Source organism: Netta rufina (genome assembly GCF_964035555.1).
Source record: "Netta rufina genome assembly, chromosome: 14".
NCBI lineage: Eukaryota > Metazoa > Chordata > Aves > Anseriformes > Anatidae > Netta > Netta rufina.
In genome coordinates, this window is record NC_140137.1 from 20,138,472 (window position 1) to 20,154,538 (window position 16,067).

Genomic DNA, 16,067 nt, shown 5'->3' on the forward strand with positions numbered 1-16,067 from the left:
GCAGCCTGGGGAGCCCTCTTACTGCAAGCCCTGTAAATGATTCCCTCCAGGAGCCGCAGCAGGCAGGGGAACCCCAGCAGAGGCACAGCGGAGCCTTGGATGGGTGATGCCAGAGTTCACAGAACCACCAAGTCACAGAATGTCTGAGGGCCGCCGGGTCCATCTGGCTTCTCAGGAGAAGCTGCAGAGAGCTGGCCACAAGCCTGGACCTGTGTGCGGCACTGAAGAGCAATCTCTTGCTCTTGTTCATGGAAGTAGCCAGTAGCCAGCTCCCATTTGCCTGTCTGAGCCTGAAGAGTCATTCACCTGCTGCAAGACAAACACAAAATTTTCACCAATTCAGGTAGAAGATTCGTGCTTGTACCCTGCATGGGCGTAAATATTTTGGCCGGCAGGACCCAGCCTTCTCTGACCCCTTGAACCTCAGAGCAGATAAAAGTTTAAACCCAAACTTTGTTCATTAGTTCAAAAGAGAGAAAAAAAACTCTTGTAGAGTTCTCTTTACTTGCCCCCCATAAACCTACAGCAGATTTCATTAAAATGAAATCAAAGCATATTAAAAATTGACAAGATTTAATTTTGCTGGATAGCTCAGAAACGTGAGTCTTTCTAAAGAGATTTAGCTATTCGTCAACACAAACTAACTTTTTTTCCTCCAGAGCATTTCAATACCTACATGCCAGTAACATCAGGTTATTTCAGCTCCCGAAGTAATGATCGGAGTTTCTTGGCATCATGACACCAATTACCTGGACACTTACACAGGGATTTTTTGCTTCATTCGTAGCTAAAACACCATTTTCATTATTAGTTCTGGGCATGGTGATTACAGAAGCATTTCCACGCGGTGGAAACCTTCAAACAAGTGGAAAGCTCCTCTGCTTTTCATGTCTCCTCTGTCAGACGCGTGTCCATGGTCCCGATTCAGCCACGCTTGCACCTTTAAATTAAAAACGTGTTTGAGCATTGTGCTGAATAAGGACAGAGGAGCTTGTGTTTCAGAATAAATACATACCAAAAGCTTTGCCGAACAGAGGACTTTGTAGGGGACACCGGCAAGGCTGCCTAACAAGGCTGCTTTGTGAAATTATAGGGCGAGCCCATCTTCACACCCACCATCCACCTCTCCCACAAGAGACGGCTGGTAACAATGTGCTCCTGCCTTTCAGGGTGATATCATCACCGTCATCAGCAGAGTTGATGGAAACTGGGCAGAGGGCAAGTTAGGCGACAAAGTAGGGATCTTCCCTGTCCTGTTCGTGGAGGTAGGTACAGCCGCTCTCACCTGCGCTTCCACCGCGCCGCGCGCTGGCCGCTGCCACATCCCGGGCAGAGCGAGCCCCTGCGCCCCGTCCCACCGCAGCGAAGCCTCCTCGGCACAGAGAAACGGGGGGGGCAAAGCTCCAAACCCCGGCCGAGCACCAGAGCCACCCCTCGCAGGCGCCTGTCCCGGCGCTCCCTGGCCACAGCGTCCTCCCCCGGAGCCCCTGCAGCCGCCCGCTCCCCGCTCCCGGCCAGCCCTTTGTGAGCACCGGTCTAGACATTAATTGTGTTCCTACGGCTCAGCTGGGGATGCAGGGTGTACATGGCACCAACAAGAATTCCTAGAAATAAAATTAATACTTATAATCATCATAATTACAGCAAGCGCCTCTTTGTGGCTATTTTATAAAAGGACATCAGTAAAACATCTAATTTGAAGCTCTAATACATTTTGTAGAACGTCTTTTCATTTAATGAAATCATTTTAGCTTCAGAAATGACTTATTTAACTCTGGCGTTAACAGAAATAAGTTAGGTAGGGCCACGTAAAGACACCAGGGAATTCGTTATGGAGAAAGTTCTTAGTTATGGAGAAAGCAAAGGTAGATCTACTTTGGGGAACATGAGGCTTTCTTTGGCTTTGATGTTCCAGTTTGTGCCCCTCTTTGTCAAGTCCCCTGGTGTTAGAAAAGGCAGAAAATTGGTTTTGGTTCTGGCTAAAGTTTGATTACATATATAAATGACAATATTACCACCTTATATGTGTACGTATGCATACACAATGCTTTTTAAAATTTGCTTTAAGAAGTGAGGAGGAGGGAAATGTGAAAACAATCCATGCTTTAAAATGATAACGCTTGAGAGACAACTACCTGTTCTGTGTTAGCCTAATTCTCCTTCATCCGCGGAGCCAGGCATATTGCCTCACATGAGTGGGTGAGAATCTCAAAGTTTTGCAATTCGTTAATGTCAGCAGTAAATCATGATTAATTCCTTTGGCAGTCATCATGGTGAAAAACATTGTCACCACATGCCCTTTGCTATTAATACTGTAGTGATCAGCAGTTTCCAAGAAATACTGCTTGATTGTTGCCTCTGTGCAAACTCAGGGCCTGGCTCTTCTCTCATTAAAACCGATGGTTACCAAGCTGGGCTCTTTTCAGGGGCAACAGCAATGAGCCATGAACATCCTGGGCTACGGAGACGTAATGGGAGGCTCCAGCTTTGCTTGGGAAGCTGCTATCAGTGAGAGCTTCTCCAAGTCTGTTCCTAAATTCGGCAGTAGAGATGCAGCATCCCATTGCCAGGTGCACCTGAGCTTGCCAGCATGACGCAGAACAGGAAGGTGTGCCCAAATGTCCCCTCTGATTTATAGCTGGCTTTATTGCAATGCTGCTAGTGAGCCTGCCATCTTTGTGCACCTCTGCAAGTCAAGGGCTTAGGCAAGGGATGAAGTTTCCGCAGAGTATCGGGGGGAATGGGGGTATTTAGCCTCACTGATGTTCTGTCTAAGCAACAAATGTTTCAAACCAATTTAAATTTCACTGTGAGCTCTGCATTGGTAATTTTGCATTCAAAATTTGTCACTGAAAACATATCAAGGACATAACTGAGCCACAATTTGTACAGATAACATGTAAACCTGCAACCTGCCCGCTGCTGTGCTGCTGGGCAGCTTAAAGCTCCTGAGCAGCCCCTGGGCTGAGCCTGCGGGAAGGGGAACCGCTGCAGCGGCATCACCAGCCTTTTCTTCTGCCTCTTCCAGCCCAACACGACAGCCAGGCAGCTCCTGCAGACCAGCAAGAGCCACTGGCCGCCCCCGTTTAAGTGCGCGTCGCTGCGAACGGCCTCTCCCAAAGCGAAGGGCAGGGAGCCGCCCGCGCTCCACAAGGCGCCCGACTCCCGGCGGAAGAGCCTGCGGCCGTTCTCCATCACCACCGCCCTCAACACCCTGAACCGCATGGTGCACGCACCCGCCGACCGGCCGGTGCTGGAGATCAGCTCCCCGGTGCTCATCAGCTCCAGCAACCCCAGCGTGGCCACCCCCAGCAGCGAGCAGGCGGACGCCCCCCAGGGCCCCCCTGCCCAGGTGAGGGAGCGGCGCAGTGCGGGGTGCGGGCTCTGGACAGAAACACTGGGTGTGTAGGCGGGTGCCCAGAAAGCTGAAGCACACACGTGCAGAGACACAAAACCCAGGCTGACAGCATCAGTGAGATACTGTCATCCGCAGCATCAGGCTGCCTGTGATGTTTTCCCCTCCTTCTGAATTGAAAAGTCTGTCCGTAGGTCTGGGGACTCTGGGGAATTCACAGAAAGAGAAGTGAAGTTATCAGAGTAACTAAACTCAGATAAAGTGTTCCGTTCTCCTGTTCCAATTCCTACACTACTGCGGTGAGCTCCCAGAGAAAACATAGACCTTCACTTGCAAAATCCAGTATTTTTAATTTTAGAAGGGTCAGTGTGGAACACAAATCCCTAGGGGCACTCACCAGGCCTCACTCCCACCTTGTGTAGGGGAGGCAGTGGCTGGTAACAGCCTTTCCTCTGCATGGGGATTTGGTCCAGGTGGATCCGGGGACGCTGGACACCTGTGGAGCATTTCTGCTGGCACCATGCACGTGGCGCAGCCCGCAGCAAATGGGGCCGCACGCCCAGAGCCCACCAGGTCCCCGGCACCGAGGCACAGCCCTGTAAGCAGCTGGCAGCGTGCTGCTCTAACCCTCAGAGACAAGCTGTCAGCAGGACAGGCTTCCTCACAAAAAGCCGCATTAGGACGTCTGCTGCAATAGTGGTCTAGCCTCCTGTTGCTCCTAAGCAGGGATATCAAGCCTCCCGAAAAGCAGTCAGGGTTGCTGCCCTGTCCTCAATCAGCCTGCCTCTCTCAGATGAATGGCTCCTGCCACGGGAGGGCAATTACCAGGGAGCCCCTGCCTGCCGGCAGGCTAAACCCCAGCCTGTGCTGAGAGAAGCTGAACTAGGGGCTGAGCTAATAAAAGTAGACTGACCTTTTGGACTATATCCTCTCCTTATTTTAGGAGGCGAAAGAGTCTCATTCCTTCTTCACACTCTGACTAAAGATCTCAATACAGGATCTTCACAGATCATCTGAAATGGGAGAAAAAAGGTTTTGTTTAGATTTATATGGCATCTTTCATACTCAAGGTTGCTCTAACATTTTATAAAGCAATAAGCCAGCCCCTGGTAGTTCAGTGTCTATGCAATAAAACCCAGCAGGCATTTTGTACTTAGCAATAGCCTGTGAAGAGCCTTGGATGTTAGATCCTGGTTTATGTGAGAGGAAATGAAGCCTTACAATAGAACTATAATTCAATTGAAATGGTATCATGTCTCATGAACCCAATATAATTTTACCAAAAGTGTCTCAGCGTGAGCTATTGTCAACAGCATAAGCAATAGAGTGAATGTGTTAACTTGTTGCCTTAGAACGGTTTGAATTTCCTTTCTTATAAACAGTAATTTTTCTCCTGCAGATTTAGGGGGGGATCTATGTGCTGTGCACGTGGCCACAGAGGTTGCAGCTTTTCCTCTTTCCATCTCCATCTCTGGGTTACGGTATTTGACTGAGGTGGAAATCTGAGACTCTAGTGCAAGCCTCGATATGAACTGCCAGCCAGATACTGCTGGTCGTATCCCACTGAGGGTGCATACAGCTCCCTGACAGTAATCAGCTTGAACAGCCGCGGTGCTGAAGTTGCTGATAAGGGAACACTCCTGATTAGAACAGAAGCTGCAGGACTGAGGAGCAATGGAAGAGGCGAGAGCTGATGCTGTCCCAAGGGCTAGTCTGCCCAGGCGGCAGCCTCCTGTGGAGGTTTAGCCTTGGTAGTAAGTGCTGGGGCTTTGGAAAAGCCTCATGTGGCTTGTGTGTGTCTGAAAGGGCGGTGGTTCCATAACAATTCCTTTCACAAACAGAGCATCACTGGGAAGGAAAGGGAAATCACCGGCTGAGCAAGTTTCGAGAACAAAGTAGGCCACGGTTTATACCTCCTTTCCTGTGCAGAGAGGCTGAGGGACCTGGGACCATTCAGCCTGGAGAAGACTCGGGGGGTCTTATCAGTGCCTATAAATACGTGCAGGGAGGACAGAGCCAGGCTCTGCTCAGTTGTGAACGACACCAGGACAAGAGGCACTGGGCACAAACTGGAGGAGTGCAATGGTGGCACAGAGCAGTGAGCTCAGTAGCCTGGGCCTTCCTGCACCAGCGCCGGGCACCGCTACTCCTCACCCTCAACGCGCTTTGCCAGTGGCCGAGGGACGAGCCCACGGGCCCAGCACTGGTGAGGGCCAGGCGGCAGCGCTGCTGCCTCCGCCTCACGCCATAGGCCTCGGCCTCCGTCTGTGAGACAGAGATAATGAAACCTCCCCGCCTCTGCGGGCTGAGAGACCTGGCTAATCTCCTAATATTTGTAAAGCACTTGGAGATCCTCCAAGCAAGGCGTTGCAGGAGTGCAGGGTGTTACGGCCACGTGCTGCCCCCTGCCTGGCACCACTCCTCGGGAGGAGAGGGATTGCGTTGTCCTTGTTCCAGTTAATCCTCTGCCTCCCTGCCGAGCGTGTAAACAAGGCAGCCAGCTAAAACCAATCAAAAAAGTTCAGATTAAATTGTTTGGCATTTGCCATTTGAAAGATAATTGGACTTTCAAGTGCGAGGGAAGAGTCCACCTTCCCAAGAAAAATTCTGTTTTCTTTGAAAGGCCTTACACCTTGATTGCTGAATCAGTCTGCAGCAGCAAGGAAATACATGTATTTCCATTAAAGCATGCTGTCCTGCAGCTCCCAACAGGATACAGGCCAGTGCCTTTCCCTCCTGGTACAGCAGGGACTACCACCAGCGTGCTGCAAGCCTGCTGGCTAGGGGCAGGTGCTGCTGTATGTGCCAGGGGACACAGCCCGAGGAGAGGGGAGAGGGAGCAGGAGGCAGCTCACAGACCTGTGACGTCCTTTGAGCCCTTCAGCAGAATTCCTTAACTGAAGAATGTTGTCTAGTCGGTATAGTTGGCTAATATAGTTTGTTGGATTTTTTTTATCTGCATTTTTGTATATGCTTGTGGAATAGGATTAGCATTTCCCATATCTAGTAGCTCCAGTACCCATTTCTACTGCTCATTCCATCAAGCAGCTCTGAACGCTAACCCACGTTGCACTGGTAGCTGACTGAAACATCTCCATGTCATGCTCCCTGCATCTGGAAGCTTCCTTCAGCCTGCAGAGTACACTGGAGATGGAAGAGCAGTTTACTAGCCTCAGAGAGGTCATCCTATTTATCCTAAACCCTTGAAATTAACTGCTGAACTAATGAAATGGTAATCACAGCCCTCACATTACCCATATTTAGTTTCCTCTTTGCTTTTTCCCACACCACCTCTCTGGTTCCCTTTCCTAGAGGAAGGATGTACATGAGAGCCTCTGACCCACCTGTGCCTGTCCTCCTTTACTGGCCTAGATAAATTAGCCACCATGCTGAGCAAATGTTTTCTCCCAAGGCAAGCAGATGCCATCTGTTAGCTGCTGGTAGCTAATGAGCACGGGCTGGCATTGCAGGGCACACCAGCACCCAGACTGCCCCGAGTATGGAAGTGCTGTCACAGCCTCTCAAGCTGATGAACCCCATCTGAAGCATGTTTTCTCCCCCATAACTTGGCCTCATCCCACATTTTGTGTTTTTGTGTTTGTGCACAAGAACAAAGACAGAAGTATCTGAAAGAGATTTCTTTCAGAACAGTAGACAGAAAAAGGGATCTAGTATCTGTCCATCTGTCCTCAACACCTAAAGCCTGCAGCGGTTATGCAGCAGGACTTCAGTGCTGTTACCCAAGCAAGTTTTAAACCCAGAACTCCAACAGCAGAAGGGGGCTGAGGTCCTTTGTTGAAGCACAGAAGAGTCCTGCGAGGGGAGGACATGCTGGGCGCTGGGGCCCTGGTAGCTCTGGGCGGTGGGGAAGGGGCAGCTCCAGCCAAGCGCCCGTCTGCGCGGGGCTCTCCTCGCTGCTTCCCTCCTCTGCCCAAGGGGGCTGCACTATGCACGTGCAAGTGCTTGTGGAGCTCCTCAGCCACGGACATGGTAAACACCTTTAATAACAATTATTAAAGGATCACTGGGATGAAGGCTATATTTTTTTGAGGTTTTAGATAATGCCAGTGCTCCCAGCTGGAGGTAAACAAGTAAAAGAACAAGGATTATACAGTCCCTCACCTGGCAGACGTGACAGTCTCCTCCTGGTTAGCAAAGTCTGGGTCAGAAATGCTTTTTTTCCAAGCTCCTTTTTCTTCCTGAATCAAAGATGAACCTGCACCAAGAGCTGCAACAGCAAATCTAGACATATCCCACTTATACATAGACATGATATTTGTCTGCTCAACGCCTTGTTTCTTTATTTACTTCAGGGAACTCGTCCTCATTTTAGCAATGCACACAGGGGGTGTAAGTGCATCGGACACAGGTAGACAACCTCACGGGGAGAGGGAAATCTGAGTTCCTTGCTTAGAGAGTGGGAGAAGCTCCACCAGCCCCACCAAGCTGCACCCTGGAAAGTGTGTCAATGCTAAATCACAAGGACCACGACTCCTCCTATTACATTTTGGACTTTTATTCAACTCCTCTCACACCTGAAATGTCTTTGTAAAAAATGTACCCTAGTTGACCCTGTACCGAGGCCAGTGCAGCTGCGGGCAGGGAAGGGACCAGCTGAGCCAGAAGACCCCTCCAGCAGCAGGTCCGTGGCTGCATGGCAGAGGGATGGTGCACACCAACCCTCTTCTTGTGCACCTGCAGCTCCACTGCTGAGACTGAGACCAACAGCCAGCATTACTTGCCATGTAGACCGGAGCATGGAGCCAGGCAATTGTCTCCTATGTAATACACTGAGATACTCATTCCATTCTCTGCAATCTTCTGGAGATATCAAGAGGAGCAAGTAATTGCTGCTAGGCGGGGTTACGCTTGAGTCAGTTGTCTCCTCTAGATCCACCATTACATGGTGCTCCTCAGAGCCACAGGCCAACAGAAATCCTCTCTTTAAGATTGTGTCTTTTTTTCTTCGTTTTTTTGGAAGCATGGGTGAGGCCTGTTAAATGCTTTCAGTCGCTCTCCCAGTGGCTAAAATAAGCCTATACTCAGACTAACAGTGGTTTTCTTTCTCCCTGCAGGTCAGTGCATCTTACTACCCCGCTTCAGGATCGCTGGGACACTCAGCAGCCATTGTCACTCTCCCCCACCTGCAGCACCACCTATCAGCCAACATGTACGTAAGGAAACAAACACTGGGGTGTCGTGCTATGTCCTGTACCTTCACCTGAGCTGAGCCAGCCCTGCCTGAGGCTGTGGTGTGCCAGGAGATGCAGGCAGAGCAGAGCGCGGGTGCCGTGTGTCCGGATCCGAGTGCCCATCCAGGCATGAGTATCCATGGCAGTTCTGAGCAGGAGGTCGCAGAGACCTACTGGGGCAGCTGAAGATTAATTTAGGGAGATCAGGGGATATGGAAGAATTTAGATACACTGCTGGAAAGATTTGAGACAGATTCCAAATTACTGTGCTCATCTTTTTGAATTATTATATCTCCCGCAGGTGAACTATCTTTGCACCTTACTACCTCACTTACATATTTATGTATATATAGTTTCACCCACTTATCAATGGTACATTTAAAGATTTTAAATATTAAGAAACTAATCACACCTTAAGTGAGCCTATGTATTTACTCTAAGGCAGTGAAGGTCACTGATGTTTTGAATGATCCAATCTTTTAAAAGTTTCCCAGAGTTAAAATTAGTAGGTAAGTATGTTGTGATTATTTGTTTTCCTCTGAATAGGGTTCAGCAGCCTGGCACTGTGGTAAGCTACACAATAACAACCAAATAGCAACAAGCTGTCTACATAGTAATTAGCACCTTCCCAGTATTGAGCCAGACCTTTGGGTACAGTTGTACGCATGAGCAATATCTAGAAATCTGTTCTATGTTCATGGTATTTGCTATTTTCTTGCATTAGCATAGGTCATCCAAGACTGCTGCACACAAACGCAGTGATTTCTAACTATAAGAACGCTCCTGAAGCCTTAAAATAATTTTCAGAATGAGGATTGTATTTTAGCGTTTTATCAGCTGCCTGTTCTGCACAGCTCCTTTTTCAGCCCTACAGTATGAAACCAGTCTGTGCCTGTCCTGCCCCTGAAGACAAGTCCTGTATAAAATAAGCCGCTGCAGAATCAGAACACCCTTACACTGAACTTTGTCTGGTCTGTGCAAGTAGCAGCAGCAGAAGTTATCTTAGACTTTTTTAGACAAACTGTCAGCTGATTGTTCTGAACAACAGCGAGAGAGAACAAACCATTTTAAAAGTTATGGGATAGTCTTGGACAGTCCCCTGTTTTTGTTTTTTTTTTTTAAATAACCACTAATTGCCACACAGCCCGTAATAGTGGGAGCAGATCACATCTCCCTCTCCATGGAAAAATGAAATTTCAAATGAATTTCTAAACCAGTTTCCTCACTAGTCCTGAGGAGATCCATCTCCCTCCTCATTCATCTGCTTCTCTCTTAACCCCCCCCCAGTGTCAGTGACTGGGGTCCCAGCGTGTTTCTGCACGGCTGTGGTCGCGGCAGGACAAGGGGAGCGAGGAGGACGGGCTTCAAGCACTGGCGCTGCCTCCGCCGCCCCGCGCTGCCGTGCTCCCTCCCGCGCCTCCAGAGGATGCTCAGGGCAAGCAGTCTCAGGGCCTCTTGCTCACCGGGTGCTTCAAAGGCAGAACACATTCCTGACGCTATCGCCTGGGCAGGGCACCATGCTGCACTCTTCCAGGGTGCCTTGCCTCAGGACAGGCCCCGGTTGGTCCCTAACCAGTTATTTCAATGGAGCACCTGCTGTGTAAGGACAGCAGCCTTCTCCTCCCCGATGCTTGTCGCCCTTGGCTGGCTTGGCTGGCTCTTCTGGGACAGAAGCCATTGATGAGATCTGCTTTGTTCTTCATTCCTGCTGGCTTTTCTTTTATTCATATCCCCTTTGGCCTAAAGTTACAGGCTGTTTCTTCCCTGCACGTTCTCTCCACAGTACCAGCAACACCCAAAGACTTGATGCAAGCGCTGGCTGAGGAGGCTTCAGGCAGACAGCCTCTCACCCAGACCCTGCAGCATCACCTCTTCAGCACGGCTAAAACCAGGCGCTTCGGGACGTGCTCCAGGCGCTTCGCACGCAGGCAGTGGCTTCTCTGCAGGCTGCCTTCCCTCCCTTCACCCCCTCTTTGTCTCCCCAGGTGCGTGGCTCTGCACTCCTACATGGCTCATGGGCCGGACGAGCTGGAGCTGCAGAAAGGAGAAGGGGTCCGCATCTTTGGGAAGTACCACGACGGCTGGCTGCGGGGCATGTCGCTGGTCACGGGGAGAGTGGGCATCTTCCCCAGCAACTACGTCGCTCCTCTTTTCAGGTCTGATTTCTCTTATATGGAACGGAGACATGTGGAGAGGGGCGGGTCACGTGTAGGATGCTGTGTCTTCTCCTCCCCCCGGTGGAATCACTGCACGGGATTCCTGCAGCACTGATAACAGCCCATGACTGCTCGCAGGGCTGTGATGACAGAATCATAGGGTGGTTTGGGTTGGAAGGGACCTTAAAGATCATCTAACTCCAACCCCCTGCCATGGGAGGGACACCTCCCACTGCTCTTTATTTCTCTGCACACCTGCCTGGCTGCGTGCACTACATGGGAATCACATCTCCCCCCAACACCCAGGGGCTGGTGCAGGGAGAAGTCAGGCAGCTGATGGGTTCAGCAGCACTGCCCTGGGGTGGCACACAGCCTAAACACACCAATGGTGCGGTCAGCCTTCGTCTGCTGGTTTTAAGTCTGGGATATTGGCAGGGACATCTCTTTCTTCTCACACGGCTGATTAATGCAGGCCAGGAGCTTGGGCAGAGACCTGCAGGTGCCACCACACAGTGATGAGTTAGTCTGGGAGCCAGGCTGAGCAGCAGCTGGTCTGGTCTCAGACTCGCCTTTGTTCATTTTGGATGACACCACTCTTCTTTTTTTCTGCCAGAAGGGAAACTATAAGCTGAAGGCTCTCTTAGCATCAAAATACTGTCTTTAGAGCAGGCATTTAAATGCTAGAAGCCGCTGATCTAACTAAACAAACATGCATTAGAAAGAGCAATAATTAAAATATGCAATTTAGGTGAGGGAAAAAAATTGCCTGTGCCCTCGGTTCCCCTGATATTTGCTCAGGTTCGGCAAAGACATGACAAAGAGCTTAGAAATGCAGTGCTGGGTCTGAAACAGAAAGCATGGGGATGAGCCAAGAAGCCTCTTTGCAGATTACCATGTTGTTATTTAGAAAAGTAGCGCCCAGTGCCTTGCTTGTCCCCAGCCCAGAGCCAGCATTCCCTCTCCCCCATTTCCTTGTGAGGTGGACAAAACAGATCCCCTCCTTCCCTCATGAGCAACTTTGCCTTGTTCTGAGTAACTGCCATCAGAAGATCAAGGGGATCTCGGCCTCTGCCTCTCCAGAGCATCCTGATGTCAATCCAAAACTTACTTGATCTCCAAGGTGCTCCTGCCACTTTTGGTTCATCTCCCCCTCAGCCCTTCGCTCCCTGTTTATGTTCTGTTCTGCCCAATCTCCCAGTTAGAACCAGAAGTCCCAGTGCTGCTCGGGTCCCCGCGCTGCCCTCCGTGCACCCACACTGGTGGCTCACCTGCACCCCCAAGATCATTTCACAGCTCACAGAGTAGCTCCGATAACACCGCGGCCCCACCTGACTGATAAACGGAGCAGAACAAGCAGTGGAGAGCACAGCTCAGCCACCCCAACGAGCCTCACAAAGTGCTTCCACCACAAACACTGATCTGGGCGCTATATTCCACCCTCCTGAACCACCTGTGCCATCTGTAGTGTTTTCCACCAAAACCCTGGCACAGGAGCAGTGCAGGAGCATTTAAACCCACCCAGTTCACATTTGGGGCCAGCTGCTGCTTTCCTTATGGAAAGCCTCTGAACGCCAGCTCACACCCTTCCTTCTCCCTTGCCAGCAGGAAGCCCAGCCTCTCCGACTCGAAGCTGCCTTCCCTGTACGCCTCGTGGACGCTGTCGACCTCCTCGCTCTCTTCCCAGGGGAGCATCTCGGAGAGCGGCCAGCGGCAGAGCCGGCCGCTGAAGGTGGCTGCGCTGCCCGTGCCCGTGCCCTCGCCTGGCAGGAGCGCGGCTGCGCTGGGAGGCACGGGGCAGGCATCGCTGCGGCGCGGCCGCGGCAGCACCAGGAAGAGTAAGTGCGGGGCCAGGGGTGCTGCCGGGGGGCTGGGAGGGGCCCTGAGCATTACGGGGTGCCGAGCAAAGGGCTGGCCGTCAAAGTAAGTGAAACAAGTGCCAGCGAGCTAAAGGTGAACTGTACTGAGACCATACGATCGGTCCCTAAATGGAATCAGAGGATAGGCAGGCAAACCTTGCACATGGTGGGTTGGGTGGGAATCAGAGCAGTCTTTTCAACAAGCCTGAGCTCCCTGAAGGAGCTGGAGTGCCTAAACAGGTGGCTGCTGAGCACAGCGGACGGCCAAAAAGCTTCCACCAGCGCTGCGCAGAGCAGCTCGCTCGCGGGCCCCCGGGGACAGCCGTGAGCAGCGCCTGCACGGAGCGCAGCTGGCATCAGGCACGAGGACGGGGATGCGAAGTTTGCCGCTGGTGTTGGGGCTTTCAGCGCAGTCATGTCTGAGGTGGGCTGCAAAGATCCACGAGATAATTTCACAACACCAAGCAACACGGGGAGCTAGAGCGGTAGCTGAAACATCCATACAGGGATGTGGAGAAGAATAAGCCCTAATTATGCACACACAGCACTGGGCCCTAAATTACTTGCGTCCCTCTAGAGAGGGATTTTGGAGTTGTCACAGATGACTCTGAGAGCTCCAACTCCATGCTCAGAAGCAATTTAAAAAGGTTAATTTGAAATGTTATTTGAAGCAGGAATTATTAAGAAAGGAACTCAGAACAAGAGAGTAAAACTCAGCTGTGTCATTGTAGGAGTTCTAGTGAACTCATATCCCAAATACCTCACATTTCTCTTACCTCAATAAGAATACAGTACAATTAGAAGTAAGTATACAAAAGAATGATCAAGAGAATGGAATAACTTCTATTTCTGGAGCAAAATTTTTCAGCTTGGAAATATCCAGGGTGCATAAAATCATCAATAGGCTGAAGGTGAGAAAGGATACTTCACAAAAATAAGGAGCAGGGGTCACTCTGTGGTCAGCCGTGCTGCCAGCCAACGCAGCTCTGCAGCCACTGGTCCCACGTGCCCGGGCTGCAGGGGATGCCCGAGCAAATGCTCCTGCCAGGCTGGCAGCACCCCATGAAAGCACTGCGGGCTTTCCCCAGCTGTGGTTATTCTGGTGATTCCTTTTTTAATATATTTTTTTTGAGTTGGCAAAGAAAAACTCTTTTTGAAAGCTTATTCAGAGCTCAGTTGGTTAAACGCTTTCCAATGAGACTGGTGGGGTTTATCTTCAGAACATACATGCTGCTCTGGAATATATTTCCAAGTCTATTTGAGCAACTCTGGCATAGTCCCCGATACTTCCAGGCGGAGCTGCCGGCTGGAGATAGGCAGTGTCACTGGCAGGGGTGAGGCTCATTTGCAAGAACTATTGTCAGTGGTTTTAGACTCAAAATTGGATTTATCTTAAAAGTTATTTTACTGCAAAGGACTCCTTCCCCTGTGGTGGCTCTGTTTAAAAAATCAATCTTGCAAACAGCAAGAAGCTGCAGAAGAAATAAAGTGTGTGACTTCCAGCACTGCAGCCTGGAAAGCAGGTATCAGATGGAGCAGCCAAAGTGGGAACAACAAACAGCACCAAACCACGAGCACTGTGGGGACGGCTCAGGCATAAGGGCTTGTGCTTACAGTTCTTGCTTGTTCAGAAAAAAAAAAAAAAAAATGGCAGAAGGTGCCCAGACCCACGGGGATGTGCTGCCTCCCCACTGCGGGTACTTCCCAATGAGGGTCTCTGCCCGGCACAGGGCTTGGGCAGGTGAGGACCAGCCCGCGAACAGGGCTGCTGATACATAACCACCGCTCACTTCTGCTCTTTGCTTTGCTGTTGTCTTCCTCTCGGGACCCACCGCATTCCTGTTAACTCACCTCCTCCCGTGGCTCTTGCTCCCCAGATGGGTCCCTGCAGAGGCCGGGGCAGCCAGGGGGCCCCGTGCAGGCTGCCGGCTCCCTGCGGCGTCCTCCCACGGCCGCGGTGCGCCCGCTGCAGTTTCAGCTCTATCAGCACATCAGCGCCCAGCCGCACAGCATCCCTCCTGGAGCTGGCGTGGCTGAGGCAGGAATGAGGCCAAACTTCTCCCACGATGCTTCACCAGTGCTTGTGGTCAGAGGAGGGGAAAGCAGAACGCCTTCTGTCTGCAGCTCAGTGATCCTGGATGCCAAAGACCCTCCAGCAAAGAGTGAGCCAGCCCCAAAGCCGCCTGCATCAGCTCCACCGTCCATCCTGGTGAAACCAGACACCTCCCGGAACAGCACCGAAAAGGTACGGCCGGGGGGACCTCACAGCCCTCTAGGGACCCACAGTTGGTGTCAGCCCAGCACTGGCCATGGCCCCAATCCCTTACAGGCTTCGCTCCCTTCTCACCAGGTTTTTTCCTGATAGAAATCAGCAGGATCCATACCTGCATTAAGTGATCGGGTAGTGGTGTTGCTGACTCTGCTGTTCAAATTAAGCCCTTTGGAAAGGCCGGGGGCTGCAGGGTCTCCTTCGGAGTGAATGAATGAACATTGGTCGTGATCAAATTTTGAGAGTTTCTGAGGTCTTAAATGAGGCATGAATCCCACAGAGGTCGCCAGGAGTCTGGTATCAAATGAGCAGATGCCAGACCTGGATGTCAGACCTTCCGCTGGGCCGGGCTGTGCAGCACTCCTGTGTGCCCCCAAATCTCCCTCACATCACTGGCTGAGCCGCCTGGAATGGAGATTTCTCTCCCCATTGGCAGCCAGAGCGACATTGCCTGGGTAAAAAGGCAGACACCCCGTCATTGCCCTGCTGACAGCTCTCCCCTCCTGGGGCACCCAAAGAGCAAGTCACTGCACCGACCCCGAGGGGGGCAGCCCTGGGAGCTCAGGGGGGACCACAGCGTTCCCGGCAAGCCTCCCACTTCCCCGTGGTGACGTGTTCCCTTCTCACTGCAGCAGGTGAAGACGGTGAGGTTCCAGAACCACAGCCCCCCGCCGCCCAAGCGGCACAGCCTGCAGCCCTCCCCGCGCCTGCCCCGCAGCAGGACGGAGCCGGCACCCGTGGTGGAGCCCCCGCTGCCCGAGGGGAGCCCGCCAGGCCCCGAGCTGCCAGCGCTGCCCTCGCCCCGGCTCGGCGCCAGCCCCCTGCACCCGCGCAGGGCGCTGCACCCGAAGGCGGCATCGCTGGACCTCTCGGGCCAGCTGACCTTCCCCATCAGGAAGAGCTACAGCAGCGTCTCTGCGAACTGACGGTAATCCCCGCCGCGCGCTGTGTCCCCCCGCGATGTGCCTCCCTGTCCCACCCGCTGCCACCCCTCCTTGCCGGGGAATTTTCCCCGTGGGCCATGCTGCCGGCACCTGGGCCCAGCTGAGAGCTCGGGAGCCCCACAAGGCAGCGGCTGTCCCTGCCCCAGCCGGCCGGGCATCACGGCCCCACGCTGGGCTGCGGGACCCCCATGGGGAACTGTGCAGAGCAGCAGGGAGCTGGGCTTAGGGCAACACGAAGCCAGCACTCCTCGGCACGGCATAGGGCTGCCTGTAGGAGAGTCGGGGAAGGAGCGGG

General features: G+C 52.1%; 1 protein-coding gene across 1 annotated transcript in view; it reads left to right on the forward strand.

Moving 5' to 3' along the window:
• Positions 1–15,754, forward strand: part of SH3RF2 (SH3 domain containing ring finger 2) — a gene marked incomplete at both ends in the record, with an annotated part of 30,114 nt that extends 14,360 nt beyond the window's left edge. Inside the window, 7 exons of the mRNA XM_084294995.1 lie at positions 1,170–1,265; positions 3,029–3,352; positions 8,431–8,525; positions 10,533–10,703; positions 12,306–12,538; positions 14,437–14,804; positions 15,461–15,754. Of these exons, the coding sequence (XP_084151121.1) occupies positions 1,170–1,265; positions 3,029–3,352; positions 8,431–8,525; positions 10,533–10,703; positions 12,306–12,538; positions 14,437–14,804; positions 15,461–15,754 (1,581 nt within the window). The remainder of the gene's footprint in view (positions 1–1,169; positions 1,266–3,028; positions 3,353–8,430; positions 8,526–10,532; positions 10,704–12,305; positions 12,539–14,436; positions 14,805–15,460) is intronic.
• Between the last annotated feature and the right edge of the window lie 313 nt (positions 15,755–16,067).